The sequence below is a fragment of the Pectinophora gossypiella genome, chromosome 15 (assembly GCF_024362695.1).
Source record: "Pectinophora gossypiella chromosome 15, ilPecGoss1.1, whole genome shotgun sequence".
Classification (NCBI taxonomy): domain Eukaryota; kingdom Metazoa; phylum Arthropoda; class Insecta; order Lepidoptera; family Gelechiidae; genus Pectinophora; species Pectinophora gossypiella.
The window spans coordinates 2,009,007-2,027,722 of NC_065418.1; the positions used below are offsets into that span (position 1 = coordinate 2,009,007).

The window sequence follows — 18,716 nt, forward strand, 5'->3', positions numbered from 1 at the left end:
GCTTTTGTAGATGAATTTATTCCATGTGGACTTTTTAAACATCCCGAGCATCATAATCCACCTAACCGCAGGCCCATATGTTATATATACTTATAGGGTATTAGTGACATCGTAACGAAAAGTTTGAGGGATGATTCAGGCCTGGATTCTGAGTGGATATCAATTGGATTTTCTTGTCAGAAAACTCATGAAAATGTTAGTACTTTTTAAAATTATATTCAGTTAGATACTTTTGCGATGGTAAATTCCTCTTGATATCAACTCAGAATCATGGTCTGTATCGTCCCCGAAAGTTTTCGTTGTCACTAGATTGCAACACTGGCCGGAATTAGAAATACGGTTAAAAAGTAAAATGTTGGTAGACGGGGAATTGTTTTGGGGTTTTGTCATGGATGTATATAAAATTGGATAAGAAGCTTAAGAGTATTATGTTTAAAGAAAAGGAATGAATAAATAGGTATATGTTGATAAATATAGAAGGTGAGTTTTATTATATTGATTTTGTTACAGGTGTGTGGTTAAATAATTATCTATGTTTTTTAAATTATATAAATACCATAACTGATGTATTAAATGAATACGAATACTAAATACCTAGGTACTAAATAGCACTAGATAATAAATTATTTGTTCTATGTACCTACGTAGGTAAGGGTATGCTGATTTTTATCGTCGGTCGTTTAATTAGGAATTTCAAAATTTCCTACATTTAGTAAAACTGTTAAAAATATTTTGTATGTTTGTTTGTTAAACATTGGTTTAGATTGGAAACTTACGTAACGTAGGTAGTTACGATACTAGTATTAAGATAAATACCTTTTTATATGTCCCACATATGGTGTATGGGCATAAAAAAAGAATAAAACTACGCACAGATTGGCAATTCTGTGCTCTCCACCAACGGCTGAACTACCTTTACCTCACCCCCCTCGGTTTTACTTTAGTCTTCAATCGTATGGGCGTCAGACACGTGTAGATAACGTCATTGTGTAGTGTCTGTGTAAAACGAGGTGTGTTCATAAAGTGTCCGGATGTGGTAAGGGTTTCTTCAATAAACCGGAGGAGGTATAAACATAAAGTGTCTACACCTTCCAACTATTAAACAGATCGACTAATTCAGTACAATTAGTGATTATGTTTTAATAAAGATAACATTTTACGTGAGAGTTAGATCTGTCAAAGTAGCTAGTGTTGAGACTTTGTGACGTTCATCAGCATAGTGATGTATCAGTACGTACGTGTCATAGGTACGCTTTCTTAGATGAATTGCTTCGATGTGGCCATTTTAAGCCACCTTATACTTATGTATATTTAAGTAAGTACCTAGATAAATAATTCCTCGAGTGAACCCGCGAACAAACAACAAGCTAACATAAGGTCTTGGTATATATAGTGTAAGTTTTCAGGCAATAGTCTTATACAAAACATTTAATAAAACGTTGAAATGGGCGTCAAAATTGGGCTTCCGCTGGCAGCACTCTTAGCTGTAAGCTTTGGTAAGTTGTATACTTTTCAACATAAAATCTTTATAATAATTACCTATATTTTTGGCTAGAATAAAAGGAAAATTTACCTACTAATAAATAAAGAAAAGACTATCATGTTCATGAATTTTCCGAGAGGAAATTCCGCTTGATATCAACTCAGAATCATAGTCTGAATCATCCCCCTCAGTATCTGTAACGGTGTCACTAACACCCTGTATAATTATTTAGGCAGTTTTTGTCGCGGTGGCATATCTACCTATATTAGCGGCCGGCCACCAGCTAAAAAAGAAAAAGACTTATTGTAGATTTGCCGCAGATTAGGAGAAATAATGGACCCTAGAGGGTCGATAGCGCTGATTGAGGGAAATCGTCGAACCCGCCGGCGGGGTCGATATCGGGGTCCTAAAGTGTTTGGTGTCGTGAGTTGATTGGCCGCCTCTATGGCTAGAGTAATCGGGTCGTCGGGATCGTGTAGGTATTATTGGGCTATGGTTGGCAGACCTACGCCAGCTAGAAAATACTACAAATGCATTGAAGCTATTGTGACGCGGATCCATAGCGACTACATCCTCAAGAGATCGGTCGACTTCATGTTCTGCCATAGAAAAAGGAATGATACTAGAACGGCAACGCTCCGCTCCCCAGCTGAGCTAGGTTTACCTCATCCCCCTCGGTTTTACTTTAGTCTTATATAGCATAGCCCTCAGACGTCACACACACATGCGCGTGTACGATAATGTCAATGTGTAGTTTCTGCGTAAAACAAGCTTTTTTGAATGAAGCGTCCGGGGTGTGATAATATGTGGTTTTTACAATGTCCTATGGCGGCTTAGATATATCTCGATCGCGGGGAGAATAAATGAAAATCCGAAGTGAATGTTTAGAAGTCGTGACTGACAGATCTTATTCGCGGCCACAACAGTGTTGCCAGAATGATGGGATAAATTTTCGTTCACAAACTAGTAACGAAACGTAATTAACATATTTTTTTTATTTAAGTATTAATACTTAAACTATTACTCTAAATGGTGTACAATTGAGACGTGTTCAACAGTTTAAGTACCTTGGCCATATAGTGACAGACGATTTGTGTGATAGTATAGACATAGAGAGGGAGCGTAGAGGGTTGTCTGTGCGTGGGAACGTGGTGGCTCATAGATTTGCTCGGTGTACTGCTGAAGTCAAAATTACGCTTTTTAAAGCATACTGTCAGACATTCTACACGAGCAGTCTGTGGGCCAACTTCACACAGAAAGCTTACAACTCTCTGCGCGTCCAATATAATAATGCGTTTAGGGCTCTGTTCCGACTTCCCCGGTACTGTAGTGCGTCTGGCATGTTTGCTGACGCTAGCGTGGACGATTTTTATGCGATTATGCGTAAAAAGGTTGCGTCATTATTACATCGAGTGCGGGGGAGCGGGAATAGTGTCCTAAGGATGCTTGGGGACAGATGGGACTCTGCTCTACTCGGTAGGTTCATCGAACTACATGTCACTAAAGGTCGGTGAGGCTACCGAGTGGTGCCGGTCCCACTAACCTAAATGTTTGTTTGTTTTATATACTTAATTCTTGCCTACCTAGTATAATGATAATTGCTAACATAGTTTTAAGGGTATTGTTACTAACACTCTATGGACTTAAGTTGTCTGAAAATAAACAATTTTTATTTTTTTATTTTATTTTTTTTATTTTTTATTTATTTTTATTAAATAAGTCGTGCGTTCCAGAACACCACAGTCCTAATCTAAATGCCTGTGTACATTGGCTGTACAAGTGAAGATCTTTTGTCTTACAGCGATCCCTACACGCGTGGGTATACCGAGTCCTGAGAATCAGTCGGTGAGCATCATAGGGGGCGACCCGGCGCCGGAGGGCAGTGCCCCCTACATGGCCGCAGTGGTCATGGGAGAGCAATTAGACAAATTCTGGTGTGGAGGTTCTATAATCTCTCGACGCACTATCCTCTCAGCCGCTCACTGCCATCGGTAAGTACCCATTTAACCTTACCACAGCAGGAGCGGATCCAGATTTTATGTCAGGGTATCACAAGGTCGCAGAAAACCTATCTCTATAAAGAATTAGGTACAATTGCTATGGCCACTGTTGTATATTGTACAAGCCGCGGCAAACCGCAGTATTAAACTAGCTTTGCCGAAGAACGCACGGTTGTTTGTTTGTTCGTAGTTAGGTACCTATTCCCCGATACTACATCTGGCGACGTGGCGCGGTAACCCACCCACGAACCGCCCATGCACCATAAATTAAGGAATAATAATACTACGTATAGAACTGCAACTCTCCGCTCCCCACCAGCGGCTGAGCTAGGTTCCCCCCCCCCCCCGTCGGTCTTACTTTAGTTTTCAATCGTATGGGCTTCAGCCGACACACACACAGATGCGCGTGTACGATAATATAAATGTGTAGTGACTGTGTAAAACGAGGTTTTAGTATGAAGTGTCCGTGAAATGCCTTACAGTGCCTGTACGGGTAAAGTGCAGACATGAATATTATGTATCCACATTAGATACCCGCACTAACATATTAGAATATAACATTATAGTGGAGTTCTTAAAGAAGTTAAATGTGCCATGATACCGAAGTGTATACTGGGTGTTAGTGACATCATAACGAAAATTTTTTTAGTATTTTTTAAAATTATTTTCAGTTCCGTAGGTACTTTTGTGACAGAAAAATCAACTTCATATCAATTCAGAATCAGGATCTGAATTGTCCCTCAAAGTATTCGTTACGATGTAACTAACATCCTGTATACCAAAAATAAAAAAGAAACCTGCTAAAATGGAAAGTACTAAGCTGCTAACAATTTTGTTGCAATATTCTAGTAACCAATTGGGAGTGATAGTCGGCACCAACCATTGGACAAGTGGAGGGACAAAATATTCTGTTGCGAAGTTTATTTCGCACCCTGGATATAGCCCTACCACGTTAAAACACGACATTGCTCTACTCATTACTGCATTAGAAATCAAGTTCACCGAGGTCATCTCTCCAGTGGCCCTTGGGGGCGATTTTGTAGGCGGTGGGGTTCTCGCAAGGGCTACAGGTTGGGGTCGTACCGAAGTAAGTGATAAATAATTTTACAAGCGACCTCACGGTTACAACACGGAATACAAAAAAAAGTTCACTACCCACTATTTTTTACTGATACTGCGAACTGCATACTTTTACTCGATGCGACCTTAGTCCGTTTGACTTTAACGTTTTAGCCTTCCTGTGAGAAGGAGGGATCTTCTTGCATGACAGTCGATATTTTGACATCATTATCATTCATTTACACGGTCTTGTCGGTGTAGCATTCTTCACTCTTGTCTATCAAAGGCTAATTTTTTGACTTTCGTATAAGACACGACGTTTACCTTCTCTTTAGTCTGTTCCAGTAAGCTCTTCTTGATCTTAATAATGCATAACACGACCTTTTTTTATATATTTTCGCGGAGGTGCGTATAAAGTTTGCGGACGAGTGGAGTGCTAAGTTGAAGTTTGACTATTTGCTCATACCTACTTGAATGGCGAGCGTCTCTTGGCCCTTCTAACATCTTTCTTCAATTGCGTGGTTTACAAATTTTACTAGGCCTCTAGAGAAAATGCAAATCATAACAGTAAAAACGTCATCCTTTCAGCTTTCACATATTCCGACCGGTTCGGTGCTCATGGAACTTAACATAACCTCTATTGAAGGAGAAGAGTGCAAAAAAATATTTAAACGAGATAATAAGACTTTTTACCCAGATGTACAGCTATGTCTTTTAAATTCCACTGGTCACGGCATGTGCTACGTAAGTATAAATTCTTGTCAAAAACTACATTTCAACAGAGTATGTAAGTATTTAAAAAAGTAGGTACCTACTTATTAAGTTGAAGACACAGTAAGTCGTTAGTCCCGACTAATAAGTACTTACTGAAATAATTAGTACTTAGGTAAGCTTATAGTGGTGGTTTTAGATTTTTTTTTTTGATTTTTGAGGTAATTAGTTACTAACAAAATATAAGACGATCCGTGCTTCGGAAAGCACGTTAAGCCGTTGGTCCCGGTTACTACTTGCTGTGTAAGTACGTAGTCGTTATAAATGAGTCATGTCAGGGGCCTTTGGCGGCTCAATAGTAACCCTAACACCAGGGTTGATGAGGTTAGTAATTCGCCTCGCAACCCACACGATAGAAGAACAAAATATTCAACTCATAACACAAACGAACCTTTTTTAACTGGAATCGTAGATTTCCTTAGGTAGCACTAACAGAAGAATTTGTAAGTAATCCTTGATGTGTTATCTCATCGTCACAGCCCTAGAAAAAAAAACCTACTAAATATATTTTAAATGGTTCTGATATTTTTTTTATGGCACGACTAATCCCACGGAAAAGAAGAAAATACATTCCGTGGCTAATCCCTACTTATAATCAAAATCCATAAACCACAGCTTTCGTTGTCCAGTGGTTGAGCGATAGGCTCACGAGCCGGAGGTCCCGGGTTCGAATCCCGGTGGCGACATATCCCAAAAATCACGCTATGATCCCTAGTTTGGTTAGGACATTACAAACTGATCACCTAAATGTACGAAAGTAAGATGATCCACGTTACGTCGTTGACCACGGTTACTACTTACTGATGTACTTAAGTGAATACTTAATTGTTACTTGTGCCATGTCAGGGGCTTTTGGCGGCTTATACACTTCTCATCAAAAAAAATGAAACACCTTGCAAGTTTACGTTTTGTCAGGATTATCAGAAAAATGTGTACATTTAGGAATAAATGTTAAATGTCGTTTAATAGTGAGTAATATGAGCTTATCAAATCTTAATGTTAATGTTCTAAATTTAAATGAATTTTTCATAGGTTTCGTATTTTGTTAAATGAGTCATTTTTATTCCGTATGGAGTATAAAGGAAATGGATAAAACAACACACGTAAATGAAAAAAAAAGCTAAAAAACGTTTATTTAATAACTTGTATTCCCTCCCCGAGCTCTAATTACTGCTTCCATACGGTTCTTCATCGATCGGATGAGAGTCACGATCACATGCTGTGGTATATTGTCCCATTCCTCTTGGATTGCATCTTGCAGCTGGCTAAGTGTTTCTGGGGCAGGATCTCTTGCTCGAATTCGTCTCTTTAATTCATCCCACAGATGTTCAATGGGATTCATGTCCGGGCTTCTTGCTGGCCATTCCATAATAGAGATATCGACTTCGTTAAGATAATCTCGTACGACGCCCGCGGTGTGAGCCCTAGCATTGTCGTGCATGAATATGAAGCCGTTGCCAATAAAATGTGCATAGGGCATCACATGAGGCTCGAGACACTCTTCGACGTACCGATGACAGTTTAGTGCAGGCAGACGTGGCCCAGACACGAAAGCAAGCTCTGTCTTACCGTCGGCGCTGATTCCTCCCCAAACCGTCCACGAACCGCCACCATAGCTGACCTTTTCTTCAATGCAGCATTGTGCATAGCGTTCTCCGTCTCTTCTGTAGACCTTGTTCCTTCCGTCGTTACCATACAGCATAATTTTATACTCATCAGAAAAGAGAACTTTGCTCCACTGTGGGTATGACCAATTTAGGTGCTCACGTGCAAAGTTAAGGCGCGCTCTTCGATGGTCTGCAGTTAATTTCGGCCCATTTGCTGGCTTATGCGGTACCAGTCCACGATCCTTCAACCTTCTTCTAATTGTAGAGTCACTTACAGCCACCCTTCGTACAACACGAAGCCGCTGCTGCAGTTGAAAAGCGTTAAGGCGTCGATTTCTTAAAGAAGTTGTTACAATAAATCGATCATCTCGCTCAGAAGTGACCCGATTCCTGCCAGATCCTGAACGGCGCGTGAACAAACCAGTCTCCCGATAACGTTTATAGACTCTATGAACAGATGACAGGCTTAGATGCAGTCTTGCAGCCACAACACGCTGACTAAGGCCAGAATCCAGCAATGCCACAACTTGGGCGGCTTCTGTGGGCGAAGTATCCATACGTTTTAGAAAAAAAAACCTTTTTTGACGTCCCAAAGTCACAGTATTGAAATAAAAAACAAAAAGTTTAAGGATAGGCGCCAATTTTTAGTTTTTAAACGCTAAATGTACTCCAACCCTAAACACACATTTGTCTCAAAACAGTGATTCATTTCGTTTATAAGATAAACAAATGAAATTCTAATTATGAATTTAGAATTTTCGCTTATTACTGTAATGGCCAAACTGCCAGCTATACATTTATGTATTTTTTTTCATCGTATGAATTCTTTTTTGTGTTAAATTCGGACAGAAACAATGAAAACGGAAGTGTTTCGATTTTTTTGATGAGAAGTGTATGTATATATATATATATGTGTGTATATATATATATATATATATGTGTGTATATATATATATATATATATATATATATATATGATCCAAACATGATTTCGAAAACAAATTCGACAATTATTGGTTTAGGCCTGTGCTGGGGGATTAAAAAGGCCACATCGAATCAATTCATCTGAAAAATACATTTGCGCATACAAAAGTAAGTGCGCAATGCACACAAATGTCAAATAGCAATACTTATAGTGTCAAATCTTTATTGAAGTACACCATAAACGAAACAGTTACAGAACAAAAACATCAAACAAAACAAAACTAAAATATTGCTTTTTAGATGAATTCCTTCCATGTGGCCTTTTTAACGCCACTGGATTTTTCTGTTTTAGTTTTTTGAACTGTGGCTTTGACGTGCGTGAATAAATTTACTTTTTTTTTATAGGGTGACTCCGGCAGTCCGGTGGTACGTGTGGACAAAAAGGAGCAGATAGGTATCGTGTCATGGGGGCTCCCATGCGCTAAAGGCATTCCTGACGTATTTACTCGAATCAGCGTTCATAAAAAGTGGATCACCGAAAACACTGTTGGGGCACTGGATTAATTTTATAAAAAAAACTGAAGGATTTTTTTAGTATTTAGATCTTCAGATAAATAATAGCGGTGAGGTCATGACTTTTTGGTAATGTTTAAATTGGGTTGTGTACTAACTTCCTAAATAAAGACAGATCCAAAACTAACGAAAAACATTTTCTTTTTTCCATTTAACTTATTTACGAATTTTAATCAAGAAAAACGTAATAATAAGTCCGACAAATTACCACCTTTTACTATGACGTCACAGTGTGCTTTTTTAAACAAATTCCATATAATTTCGCGTTTTGACGTTTAATAAAAAGTAACTGATTTGACTAGTAGGAAATTAGCCTATTTAGCATTTTGATAGAAGTGAACTAAGTTGTTATTACAGCTGACTGTCGTAATGGCGCCGAGAGTGTAATGATCAATGCTCCATTTCCATACATAGAGAAGTTTATGTTGATGGTGAACACAGAGAAGCCCTAATTGCACCATCAGGCATAGTTGAGTCAACTTTCTTGGCCAATATAAAAAAAAGAAAAAAAAAAACACTTGTGAGGAAAAATTCACGCAATAGGGTATTTGACTGGGTCAAAAATCGAAAAATATAAAAGGAGAAACTGACTGACTAACATATCAACGCACAGCCTTAACGGCTAAACGTAGGCACTTGAAATTTGGAAGGGACGTAGCTTAGGTACCGTAGAGGCGCACTAAGAAAGGAATTCCCGAAATTCCCACGGGAACGGGAATTAGCGGGAAAATCCATTTGTATGAAAAATCTAAACCACTTAAGTTAGACGCTTGAAATTTGGCATGCAGTTAATTTAGTAAACTTAAAGCTTAGTTGCAACAGGATATTGCATAATTCCCACGGGAACGGGAGTTAGTAGGAAAAAACATTTGTATGAAAAAATCTAAACCGCGTAAGATACGAGTAGATGTTTTCAATCTAGCATGCATGCATACCTTAGTAAATATAAAGTTTAGTTATGGCTGTATTTTGAAAAATGGGAGTTACCGGGAAAAAAATGTTTTATCAAAAAAATCTAAACAGCATAAGTTAGAACACATAATAACGGGTTCTTACCGCGTTTAAATGGGGATATGAGACTCCCGATATTTCGACACTGTTGCAAGTGCCATGATCACGGGATGACTGATGAGATTGGAGTGGAGTAGGTAGATCCATAATTTTCTACGGGCAGACATATCTGTCTACCGCGTAAACTTAAAACAAAGCATAAGTTAGATGCTTGAAATTTGACATGCACTCCCACACACACAAAGATCTCTATTTTATAACACGCCACGCGGACGAAGTCGCGGGCATAAGCTAGTAAATTAAAAAATGCTAATTTAAAAATAGAAGCCAATCTAAGATGATCAAAAATCAATCTCATTTTACTTTTCCACATAGAGCAACACGGACCTCCGTGTCTATGCTTTTCCCCTTATTTTCGAATTTTATTTATGAATTAAGTAACAATGAGTACGCTTTTATTGATAACGTCGCAGGACAGTATTTCCAAAGTAAGTATTTAGAAACTCCAAAGAAATCTTTCGTTTTGACGTTTCGAAAAAAGTATCTCATTTGACTTGGTTGTCAAATAGCCTATTTCTAAAACGGAACTGTATACCTACTTATATTTGACATATTTTTAAAAACTGGCGGCAAAGGCGCGCGAATATTTTTTTTCTATTATCTCGCCAAGCGCCATGCCAATTACCTACACATACATACATAAACAGGTTATATACGTCCCACTGCTGGGCACAGGCCTTCCCTCAATCAACCGGAGGGGGTATGGAGCATACTCCACTTGGTGGAGGTTTTTTTACGGCTAAATAGCCGGGACCAATGGCTTAACGTGCCCTCTGAGGCACGGAATCATCTTACTTTTTCGGACAATCAGGTGATTCAAGCCTGAAAAGTCTTTACCAAACAAACGACAGTCTCACAAAGTGATTTCGACAATGTCCCCATCGGGAATCGAACCCGGACATCCAGATCGTGACCCATACGCTCTAACCACTAGACCACGGAGGCTGTTACCTACATAAGTACTATAATGTCAAATGTTTTGTTACCATAAATAATTTCAAATGTAAATCTCTATGGTGGGATTTAAAAAAAGTTTAGCAAAGGACACTAGTTCAGTAATGTTACATTACAGCACGGGTGTTATATAATAAAATACTTCAGGAACAAGTATGTTGAAAAATACAGAGGCGGAGGACGCTATCCCACTCGCGTCAGAGAGTACTGCGGTGCAGAACGCAAGAGGGAAACCACTGCTCTATTTTCCCCTAAAAAAATAGCATGGAGAATGTTACACCGACAAGAGCGTGGCTGTTAAATTAGTGATGATGAACAATCTTTGACCTTTCGAGTTGATTATACATATCTAAAGGAAATGACAAATGCGATTAAATACAGACAGATATAAATAATCTACAATCGTCGTCATTGGAATGACACAGTTCACCCGTCTCTTTCCTTTTCGGCGGATAAGAAAATGACAGGTATAACTTAAAATAAATTTAGGTGGTATGTACTGGAATCAGCACCATTAAAAGACAATGAAAATTGGGTATCTATAATCCCTAGTACTTGATTAGATCATTACCTATTTTGACAATGAATTGTATACGTTTTTATTTTGTGGGTATTTCTTATCATCGAATTAAAATAATCTATTGTTATCGTATGTGATTTTTACAATTTAATCTTTGCAATAAGCATATAAATATGTGTAATTAATACTTAGATTAAACAGTTAGTGGGCTGGTACATACCAATATGGGTTTCAATAAAGTTGTTATTTTTGCAACACTCCTTGTTGGGAGTTTGGGTGAGTGAGTTCAATCAATATTATGCAGGGTGTTAGTGACATCGTAACGAATACTGAGGGGGATGATTCAGACCATGATTCTGAGTTGATATCGAGTGGAATTTTCAGTTGCAAATTTCATGTCTTTTTTACTTTTTTAAAATTATTTTCAATTGTATACTTTTGTGTTAGAAAATTCCACTTGATATTAACTCAGAAGAAGGAGCTGAATTATCCCTCTCAGTATTCGTTACGATGTCACTTACATCCCGTGCTAGTACGTACAGGTGGCCGTAGAAGTGGGTATGGGTGTTAGTGACACCGCTGCACCGTAACGAATACTGAGGGGGATGATTCAGACGATGTTTACCATGACCATGACTACTACTGTATTTTTGGGAATTACTTTAGACGCTACGCTGCAATGGAGTCCTCATATTGTTAAGTTGTCCAAAACGCTCAACGCAGCAGCATTCGCGGTCAAAAAAAAAAATGGAAGCCGCGCGATTAGTTTATTTCTGCCTACTTCCACAGTCTAATGTCGTACGGCATCTTGCTTTGGGCTCATGCTGCAGATGTCAACAGCATTTTTGTTCTGCAAAAGCGAGCCATTCGGGAGATTTACAAATTGGGATTTAAAGAAATTAGTATTTTAACTTTGGCATCACAATATATCTTTGAAAACTTAATATGTGTAAAAAAACATATAGGATTTTTTGTAAAAAATAGCGATCGGCACATTTTTAATACCCGGAATAAAAATAAACTTGCTTTACAAGTCAGTCGATTACATAAGATCACTAAATTTTTTAAGGGGCAATGCATACGTTTTTACAATAAGATTCCCATTGACATTCAAAAATTGCCTTTCAACTGTTGTAAGACAGTAGTTAAACAGAAACTTTACAAAAAAGGTTATTATAAAGTTACTGATTATTTAGGAGATATAAATGCATGGGATTAACTGTCGGAGAACTGATATAAGGCAGCTAAATTACTCAATTGTATAAAAACATTTTGTTTATTTTTTTAAAGAACGTCTAGGGCCCTGTGTCGAGGTTTTTCTTGCAGCTTCTTTTCCCCGGCTATACAGGTTATGAACTTGTGAGAAGCTGCAGTACTTTTAGGCGGATGAGACGTTCGTTATGTAAAAATTGACGATTCAAAGTGTAACTGTGTTCCCTACTGAATAAAGATATATATATTTTTAATTTAATTCAGAGTTGATATCAAGTGGAATTTTCGGTCGGAAAATTCATGACAACTTTAGTTTTTTTTTTTATTATTTTCAGATCCATATTTTTGCGACGGAATTTTTTTTGATAACAACACAGAATCATGGTCTGAATCACCCTTAAAGTTTTCGTTGCGATGTCACTAACACCCTGTATACGGCGCTTTTGGTTTCTGAATGTCCCTCGACACTCATTTTAATCATCGAAAAAAATTACTATAAAGGAGGTACAACTATTAATTGTAACTTGTATACATTTGTTGGGTTATAGTCTGAACCTAAACCGCATTACCTAATCATAAGCCATAAGTTTGTAACCTGTTGTGTATACTTAATAAATAAATAAATTAAATTCATAAATCCAGCTGCCACTGCCACATGAGTGCGACCGCATCCAACGCTCAAACATAGGTGCTTCCCACCCACCACTAACCTAACCCACCTATTATGATTCGTAGACGTTTTATCGATCATTCGTCTTCGTGACATTGCCAAAAGTAAAAACCAGATTAAATAATTATAATCTATATAAATAATTAATTACTTATAAAACGTGTTTAGATATCTAGTTGTGTCAGACGTACTTACCGATTATATGGGTGAATATTAAAATGTGCCAAGTTTGGTGGCGAACTGTCATATATTTTTTTCGTGAAAAATTGGGTTTCGTGAAAAGGATCCTTTTGGATCTTTTTCATGTCGGAACCCAATTTTTCACGAAAAATTAATTATGAAATTTCGCAACCAAACTTGAAATTTTGATATCCACCCATATCGTCCTCGTACATCATACAAAATTGAACCTCAAAGGCTCAAACATAGAATAAAATATTACTATGTATATAACGGTCACCATGGTATAAGACCAGGTATGCTCATATGCTCAATCCTATGACAAGCCGCTATTCTTCTTCTATCGTGTGGGTTGTGAGGTGGATTACCAACCTCATCAACCCTGGTGTCAAGGTTACTATTGAGCCGCCAAAGGCCCCTGACATGCCGCCATTGCTAGCCCTTTGATGACGTAAGTGTTACCACTGTGTTACCATTAAATTGGTATCTCCAACATTCCAAGGACGTAAAAAAATTAAGCATTGAAAATTAAGTGAATTACTGTCTAATGTACTTAATGACTATTACTTTAAACTTACTTTAGGCACAGATAGTGATGGGCAGGGAAAGAAAAAATTGGGTGGGAAAGAAAAAATATCGGGAAAATATGGGAAAATAAAATAAACACCCGAAAAATTCCCGAATCATGGGAAAATATTTTTTATTTAATTATTTTTAATCTTATTATTATTTGTATGTCGTTTCCATGTCTCGGGTCGGGTCTGTCATGGAGTCCCTGACTTTTGGAAGGCGTGCGTGGGGCCGAAGCCAACACGTAGAGGCCCCTTAAGACAATTTACTCTAAATGTGTTGTGACACCAACCGGCGATTATCCCTGTATGCACTATGGGAGTGCACCCAAAGACTATCCCTGGTTCGTGTAGGACTATTGCAGATTATGGGAACAAAAGGAACTGGGCTATTAGGTTGGGGGTTAGTGAACCTATATACTGGGGCTATGGGGGACTATGGCGCCTGCTCGACCAATTTTAATAACAGAGATACATTGGGCAGGCGGTGACTCGTCACTTACTGGTTGGGCCACCTATCTAGCCGACGTGACTGGACGGCAAGGCAGCAACATGGTTGTGAGCATCTCAGGGTGTCAAGAGGTGTACACCGCTTTCTGCGAGGCGGTTTACCCGCCTTACCAACTCGCGACTTGTGCATCTTTCACTTCCACGCTGCGAGCGTATAGCTCTAACGCCCCACTCTGGCTGGCCAATGAAGGCAAGCCAGAGGTGAAAGTCCTGCGGCCCCCGCTAAGGTCCACTCCGGCCAGCCAGTACTGTCACCATCTTTGTTGCTCTTCTTTGGACTCTCTCTAGTAGTGCAATGTCCTTCCGATAGTAAAGTCTCCATATTTGAAACCCATGTTCTAACAGCAGTCTGACATAAGTAAGTTTTGTAAAGCCTAAGAAACAATTCCGTATCTATATGATAAAAAGCTTTTCTAATTATGTATAAAAGGGAGTTATCCTTCTTAGTGATTCCAATAATGTGTTCGTCCCACTTTAGATTATGTGTTATCGTTATGCCAAGGTCCTTTTGTTTTTTAACACACTCGAGAGGTTTTGAGTCAATGGTGTAACTCAACGTGGGGTGGTTACTGCCAACATGCAACACAGTGCATTTGTCTACGTTTAATGTGATTAGCCAATCTCGGGTCCAAGCAATTACTCTATCAAGATCATCTTGGATTATATTATGGCTAATAAGTGGATTCCCCGTTATTTTCGTGTCATCTGCAAAGAGTGATATATCAGACATGATACCATGTTTAAGATCTGTAAGGTAGATACTGAATAAAATAGGTCTTAACACCGATCCCTGCGGCACACCGCTGAGGACTTTTCTGGAAACAGAGTATGATTCTCCGATGCGCACAGAGAATGTGCGATTTGACAGGAAGTCTTCAATCGACTTCACGACATTGCCTCTGATTCCAAAGGGCTCTAATTTAGCAATCAATGGTGTGACAGGAACTCGATCAAAAGCTTTTTCATAGTCCAAGTAAATAATATCTGTAGGTATTCGTGCCTCCCAATTTCTTGCACAAAACCATGTTGCTCCTCGATGATGACATTCTCTCGTGCCAAAAGCATCCTATATATCCTATAATATGTAGATATCTTTGCATGGAATTATTAAAATCGAACATTCCATTCAAAATATATTACAAAGGAGATCATCGGCTTTCCATACTTTGGCCGGCCCAAATTTGAAAGTGCCGGTCAGAGAAAAAAAATGTGTCAAACCTTTCGAGTAGATTGTTCTGAACATTTTTTACTATGACACCAGACGTGTATGACCATTAGTTTGGCTGTAATTGGATTTTAAAAATCTCGACTTTTCATACATTTTGTAAAAAATAATATTATGTCCGTTGGAAAAAAAGGTATACAGGCGTATTACAAAGGACCGTTAGAACATTTATTAGTATGGCGCCAAACTTCTATGATCATTATTTGGACTTTCAGTTTTGGTTAATATGTTAAAATGCCGGCCATCGAAAAAAATACGTCGAATCTGTCTAATAGTTGCTTCTCAATATTTTTTAATAACACCAAACATCTATGACCATTATTTTGACTTTTATTGGAATTTACGTTTTATTTTAAATATGAAAAATGCCGACCAGCAAAAATATCATGTTGAGAGTATCGAGTAGATGTCTGTTAACATTTTTTTCTATAGCGCCAAACTTGTATGACCATTAGTTTGGCTTTTAGTGTAAGTATTTTAAAAATCTTGATTTCTTATTTGTTTTGTATGAAAATAAAGTGCTTTGGGTAAAAAATGCGGTACGGCGGATTACAAAGGACCTTTAAAACATTTAATAATCTGGCGCAAAACATTTTTGACCGTTATCTTGACTTTTTATTCGTCTCTCTTTCCGTTTTGGTTCAAATGGGAAAATGTCAGCCAGCGAAACAAAATAAGTCAAATCTTTTGGTAAACGACTTGAACGATGTATTTTTACTATACTACCAAATGTCGACTTTGGCTTTTATTGGACTTTTAAAAAAAACTTTTTTTTATAAATTTTAACAATGACAAAATTCAAAATTCAAAATTCAAAAATATTTATTTTTCAAAATTGGCTTACAAAGTTAGCGCTTTTTGAACGTCAGACATAATTAAATTACATATTATGTAACTAGCTGTAAAACTACTACCACATCGGAATCTGTAACGCTGAGGGAAAGACGTGGCCAGAAAACCTCCCAGCACAGGGCCCTAGTCCTACTGTTTCATGTTTTCCTTTCTTTTCTTTTAATCCAGTTTGTATTACATAATTTATAGACTTAAATACAATGGTATTCCAATTACAGTCGGTGGAAGGAAGGTGAAACATAAAGAGTTTATGTGACTTTATCACAGAAACAGTGTTTTATGAGCTCCCTGTCAGAAGCAGGCCTGTCCACATACGCAGCACCCGATCACGAGTTGACGCGAAAGCCAGCCATCGCTCCCTTCGCACATTTTTGAGGGAAAGGTGCGACCCGACTTCCGGACGCCACCGCGTACACGAACATTTCGAGGCGAGCATGCACCACTTATAAAAAGAAGCTCAAAAATCCTCCGCCTGGATATAAAAAGAAAAAGTACTCTACTGTTCAAATATCATCAAGTGTTTCACAATCCTTTTTAATCCACTTACAAAGTTATTTCAAATTCAGTATTTTAGGGCCAAGTTTTTATTGCAAACATTCTTGTCTTTTTTGTGTTGAGCTGAAGTAATCCATTTAATATTATTATCTTTAAGATAGTCTCCTACTTTATAATAAGCTTTACTGATTAAAGTAGTTTTTATAACATTCTTAAACATATTTCCCGAAAGGCCTAGCACATCTTCTGGTATTTTATTATAGTATCGCACACACAGCGCTACAAATGATGTGCTAATTTTGGATAGTCTGGAACTAGGAACTGCTAATTTGTTCTTATTCCTTAGGTTGTATTTGTGCTTATCACAGTTTCTTAAATATAAGTGTAAATTTTTCCTAACATACATAATGTTCATATATATGTATTGACAAGGTACAGTCATAATGGAAATCTCTTTAAAAATTTCTCTGAGAGAATCGCGGCATCTCAGTTTGTAGATAGATCTGATTGCCCTTTTTTGTAGAATGAAAACGGTTTCAATATCAGCTGCTCTACCCCAAAGCAAAATACCATACGACATAATACTATGGAAGTAGCTAAAATATACCAATCTTGCAGTCGTCACGTCAGTCAGTTCTCTAATCCTTTTGACTGCAAATGCAGCTGAGCTAAGTCTACCTGATAATGATTTAATATGTGTGTCCCATTTGAGTCTATCATCAATATTTAATCCCAGAAAAACTGTATTTTTAACAAAGTCTAGTTTCTGGTTATTTAGAAGTATATCACAATCAGCAGAATTTACGTTAGGTAAACTGAATTTAATACATTTTGTTTTCTTTCCATTCAAAACTAGGTTATTTATTGTAAACCAGTGGTGGATCTGGCAAAGGGCGTGATTTATATGGTCATTGTTGGGCTTTCGTCTGTCTGTTTTAAAAATAAGGGAAGTATCGTCCGCAAAAAGTACGATATCTGACAAGTTCTGACCCTCCACCATATGGGCCAAGTCATTAACATAAACTAAAAACAAAAATGGCCCGAGAATGGAGCCCTGCGGAACACCTATCTTGACTTCAGAGCCGAAAGATTCTGTATTATTTATTTGAACCTTTTGTGATCTACCAGACAAATAAGATCGCATAAATTCCAATTCTTTACTTTTAATACCGTAGTGTTCTAATTTGAGAAGCAAAGTTTCATGATCCACACAGTCAAAAGCTTTTGAGAGGTCGCAAAAAACTCCTATAGCATCTTGGCGTTGCTCCCAGGCTGCGAAGATATGTCTCATGAGAGCAACTCCCGCGTCACTTGTCGAACGACCCTTTGTGAAACCAAACTGTTGCTCGTGTAGCACCTTAGTTTGGTTAAAATGTAAGAGCAATTGATGCAGTACAATTTTTTCGAAAATTTTACTAAAAACGGGTAATATAGCAACAGGTCTATAATTTCCAGGATCTTTTTTGTCACCGGATTTATATAACGGTACAATTTTACTTTGCTTCATCAAATCAGGAAACATACCCTTGTCAATACACATATTGAAAGTAACAGCTAGATATGGAGCTAGTGTATCAATGACGGCTGTAAAGGCTTTCACACTCATCCCAAACAAGTCCTCTGTTTTTTTTACTTTGATTTCTCTAAAGGTTTTTACAATAGTGTGCGGAGTTATATACTTAAATTTAAATTCTAATTTACAGAGAGGCACATTTTTCTTAAGTATCTGAGCTGAAAGTAGCGAAGAAGAGTTAAGAGATTTTGTAGTTTCAATTGGAATATTACTAAAGTAATCTAAAAATTCTTGCGCAACTTCTGCATCAGACTTAGTAAGACCACGAGGTGTGTTAAGCACAAATTCATTATCTCGGGGTTTTGCTTTACAAGTTTCAATATTAATCACTGACCATGTAGTTTTAGTTTTATTATCTGCGCTTTTAATCTTGTTCGTCAAAAAATTCGATTAAGCTTTAGCGCAAACAGCTTTGAAAAGTTCAGAATATTTTCTAATGTAATTCTTGAATTCATCATCCTGCTTTAT

The 18,716-nt window shown here is 37.8% G+C and overlaps 2 protein-coding genes and 1 long non-coding RNA gene across 5 annotated transcripts in view; 2 read left to right on the top strand and 1 right to left on the bottom strand.

The window, feature by feature from the left end:
* LOC126373252 (uncharacterized) overlaps positions 1–5,028 on the bottom strand; it is a 10,561-nt gene extending 5,533 nt beyond the window's left edge. The window contains exon 1 of the long non-coding RNA XR_007567286.1: positions 4,689–5,028. This is a non-coding gene — a long non-coding RNA (uncharacterized LOC126373252). The remainder of the gene's footprint in view (positions 1–4,688) is intronic.
* LOC126373193 (chymotrypsin-1-like) overlaps positions 1–8,553 on the top strand; it is a 16,707-nt gene extending 8,154 nt beyond the window's left edge. The window contains exons 1-5 of one of the 2 annotated variants that reach the window (XM_050019241.1): positions 1,388–1,496; positions 3,285–3,474; positions 4,333–4,570; positions 5,131–5,286; positions 8,250–8,553. In XM_050019241.1, coding sequence (XP_049875198.1) covers positions 1,445–1,496; positions 3,285–3,474; positions 4,333–4,570; positions 5,131–5,286; positions 8,250–8,408 — 795 coding nt within the window. In that variant the 5' untranslated portion in view covers positions 1,388–1,444 and the 3' untranslated portion in view covers positions 8,409–8,553. Of the gene's footprint in view, positions 1–1,387; positions 1,497–3,284; positions 3,475–4,332; positions 4,571–5,130; positions 5,287–8,249 lie in introns of those variants that run through there. The other variant, XM_050019242.1, reaches the window with a different exon arrangement.
* The window catches only part of LOC126373188 (chymotrypsin-1-like), a 41,650-nt gene that overhangs the window by 1,337 nt on the left and 21,597 nt on the right, over positions 1–18,716 (top strand). Inside the window, exon 1 of one of the 2 annotated variants that reach the window (XM_050019231.1) lies at positions 11,063–11,238. The exons of the other annotated variant lie outside the window; for it this stretch is intronic. Within the exon in view, the coding sequence (XP_049875188.1) occupies positions 11,187–11,238 (52 nt within the window). The 5' untranslated portion in view covers positions 11,063–11,186. Of the gene's footprint in view, positions 1–11,062; positions 11,239–18,716 lie in introns of those variants that run through there. 2 annotated transcript variants of the gene reach the window in all.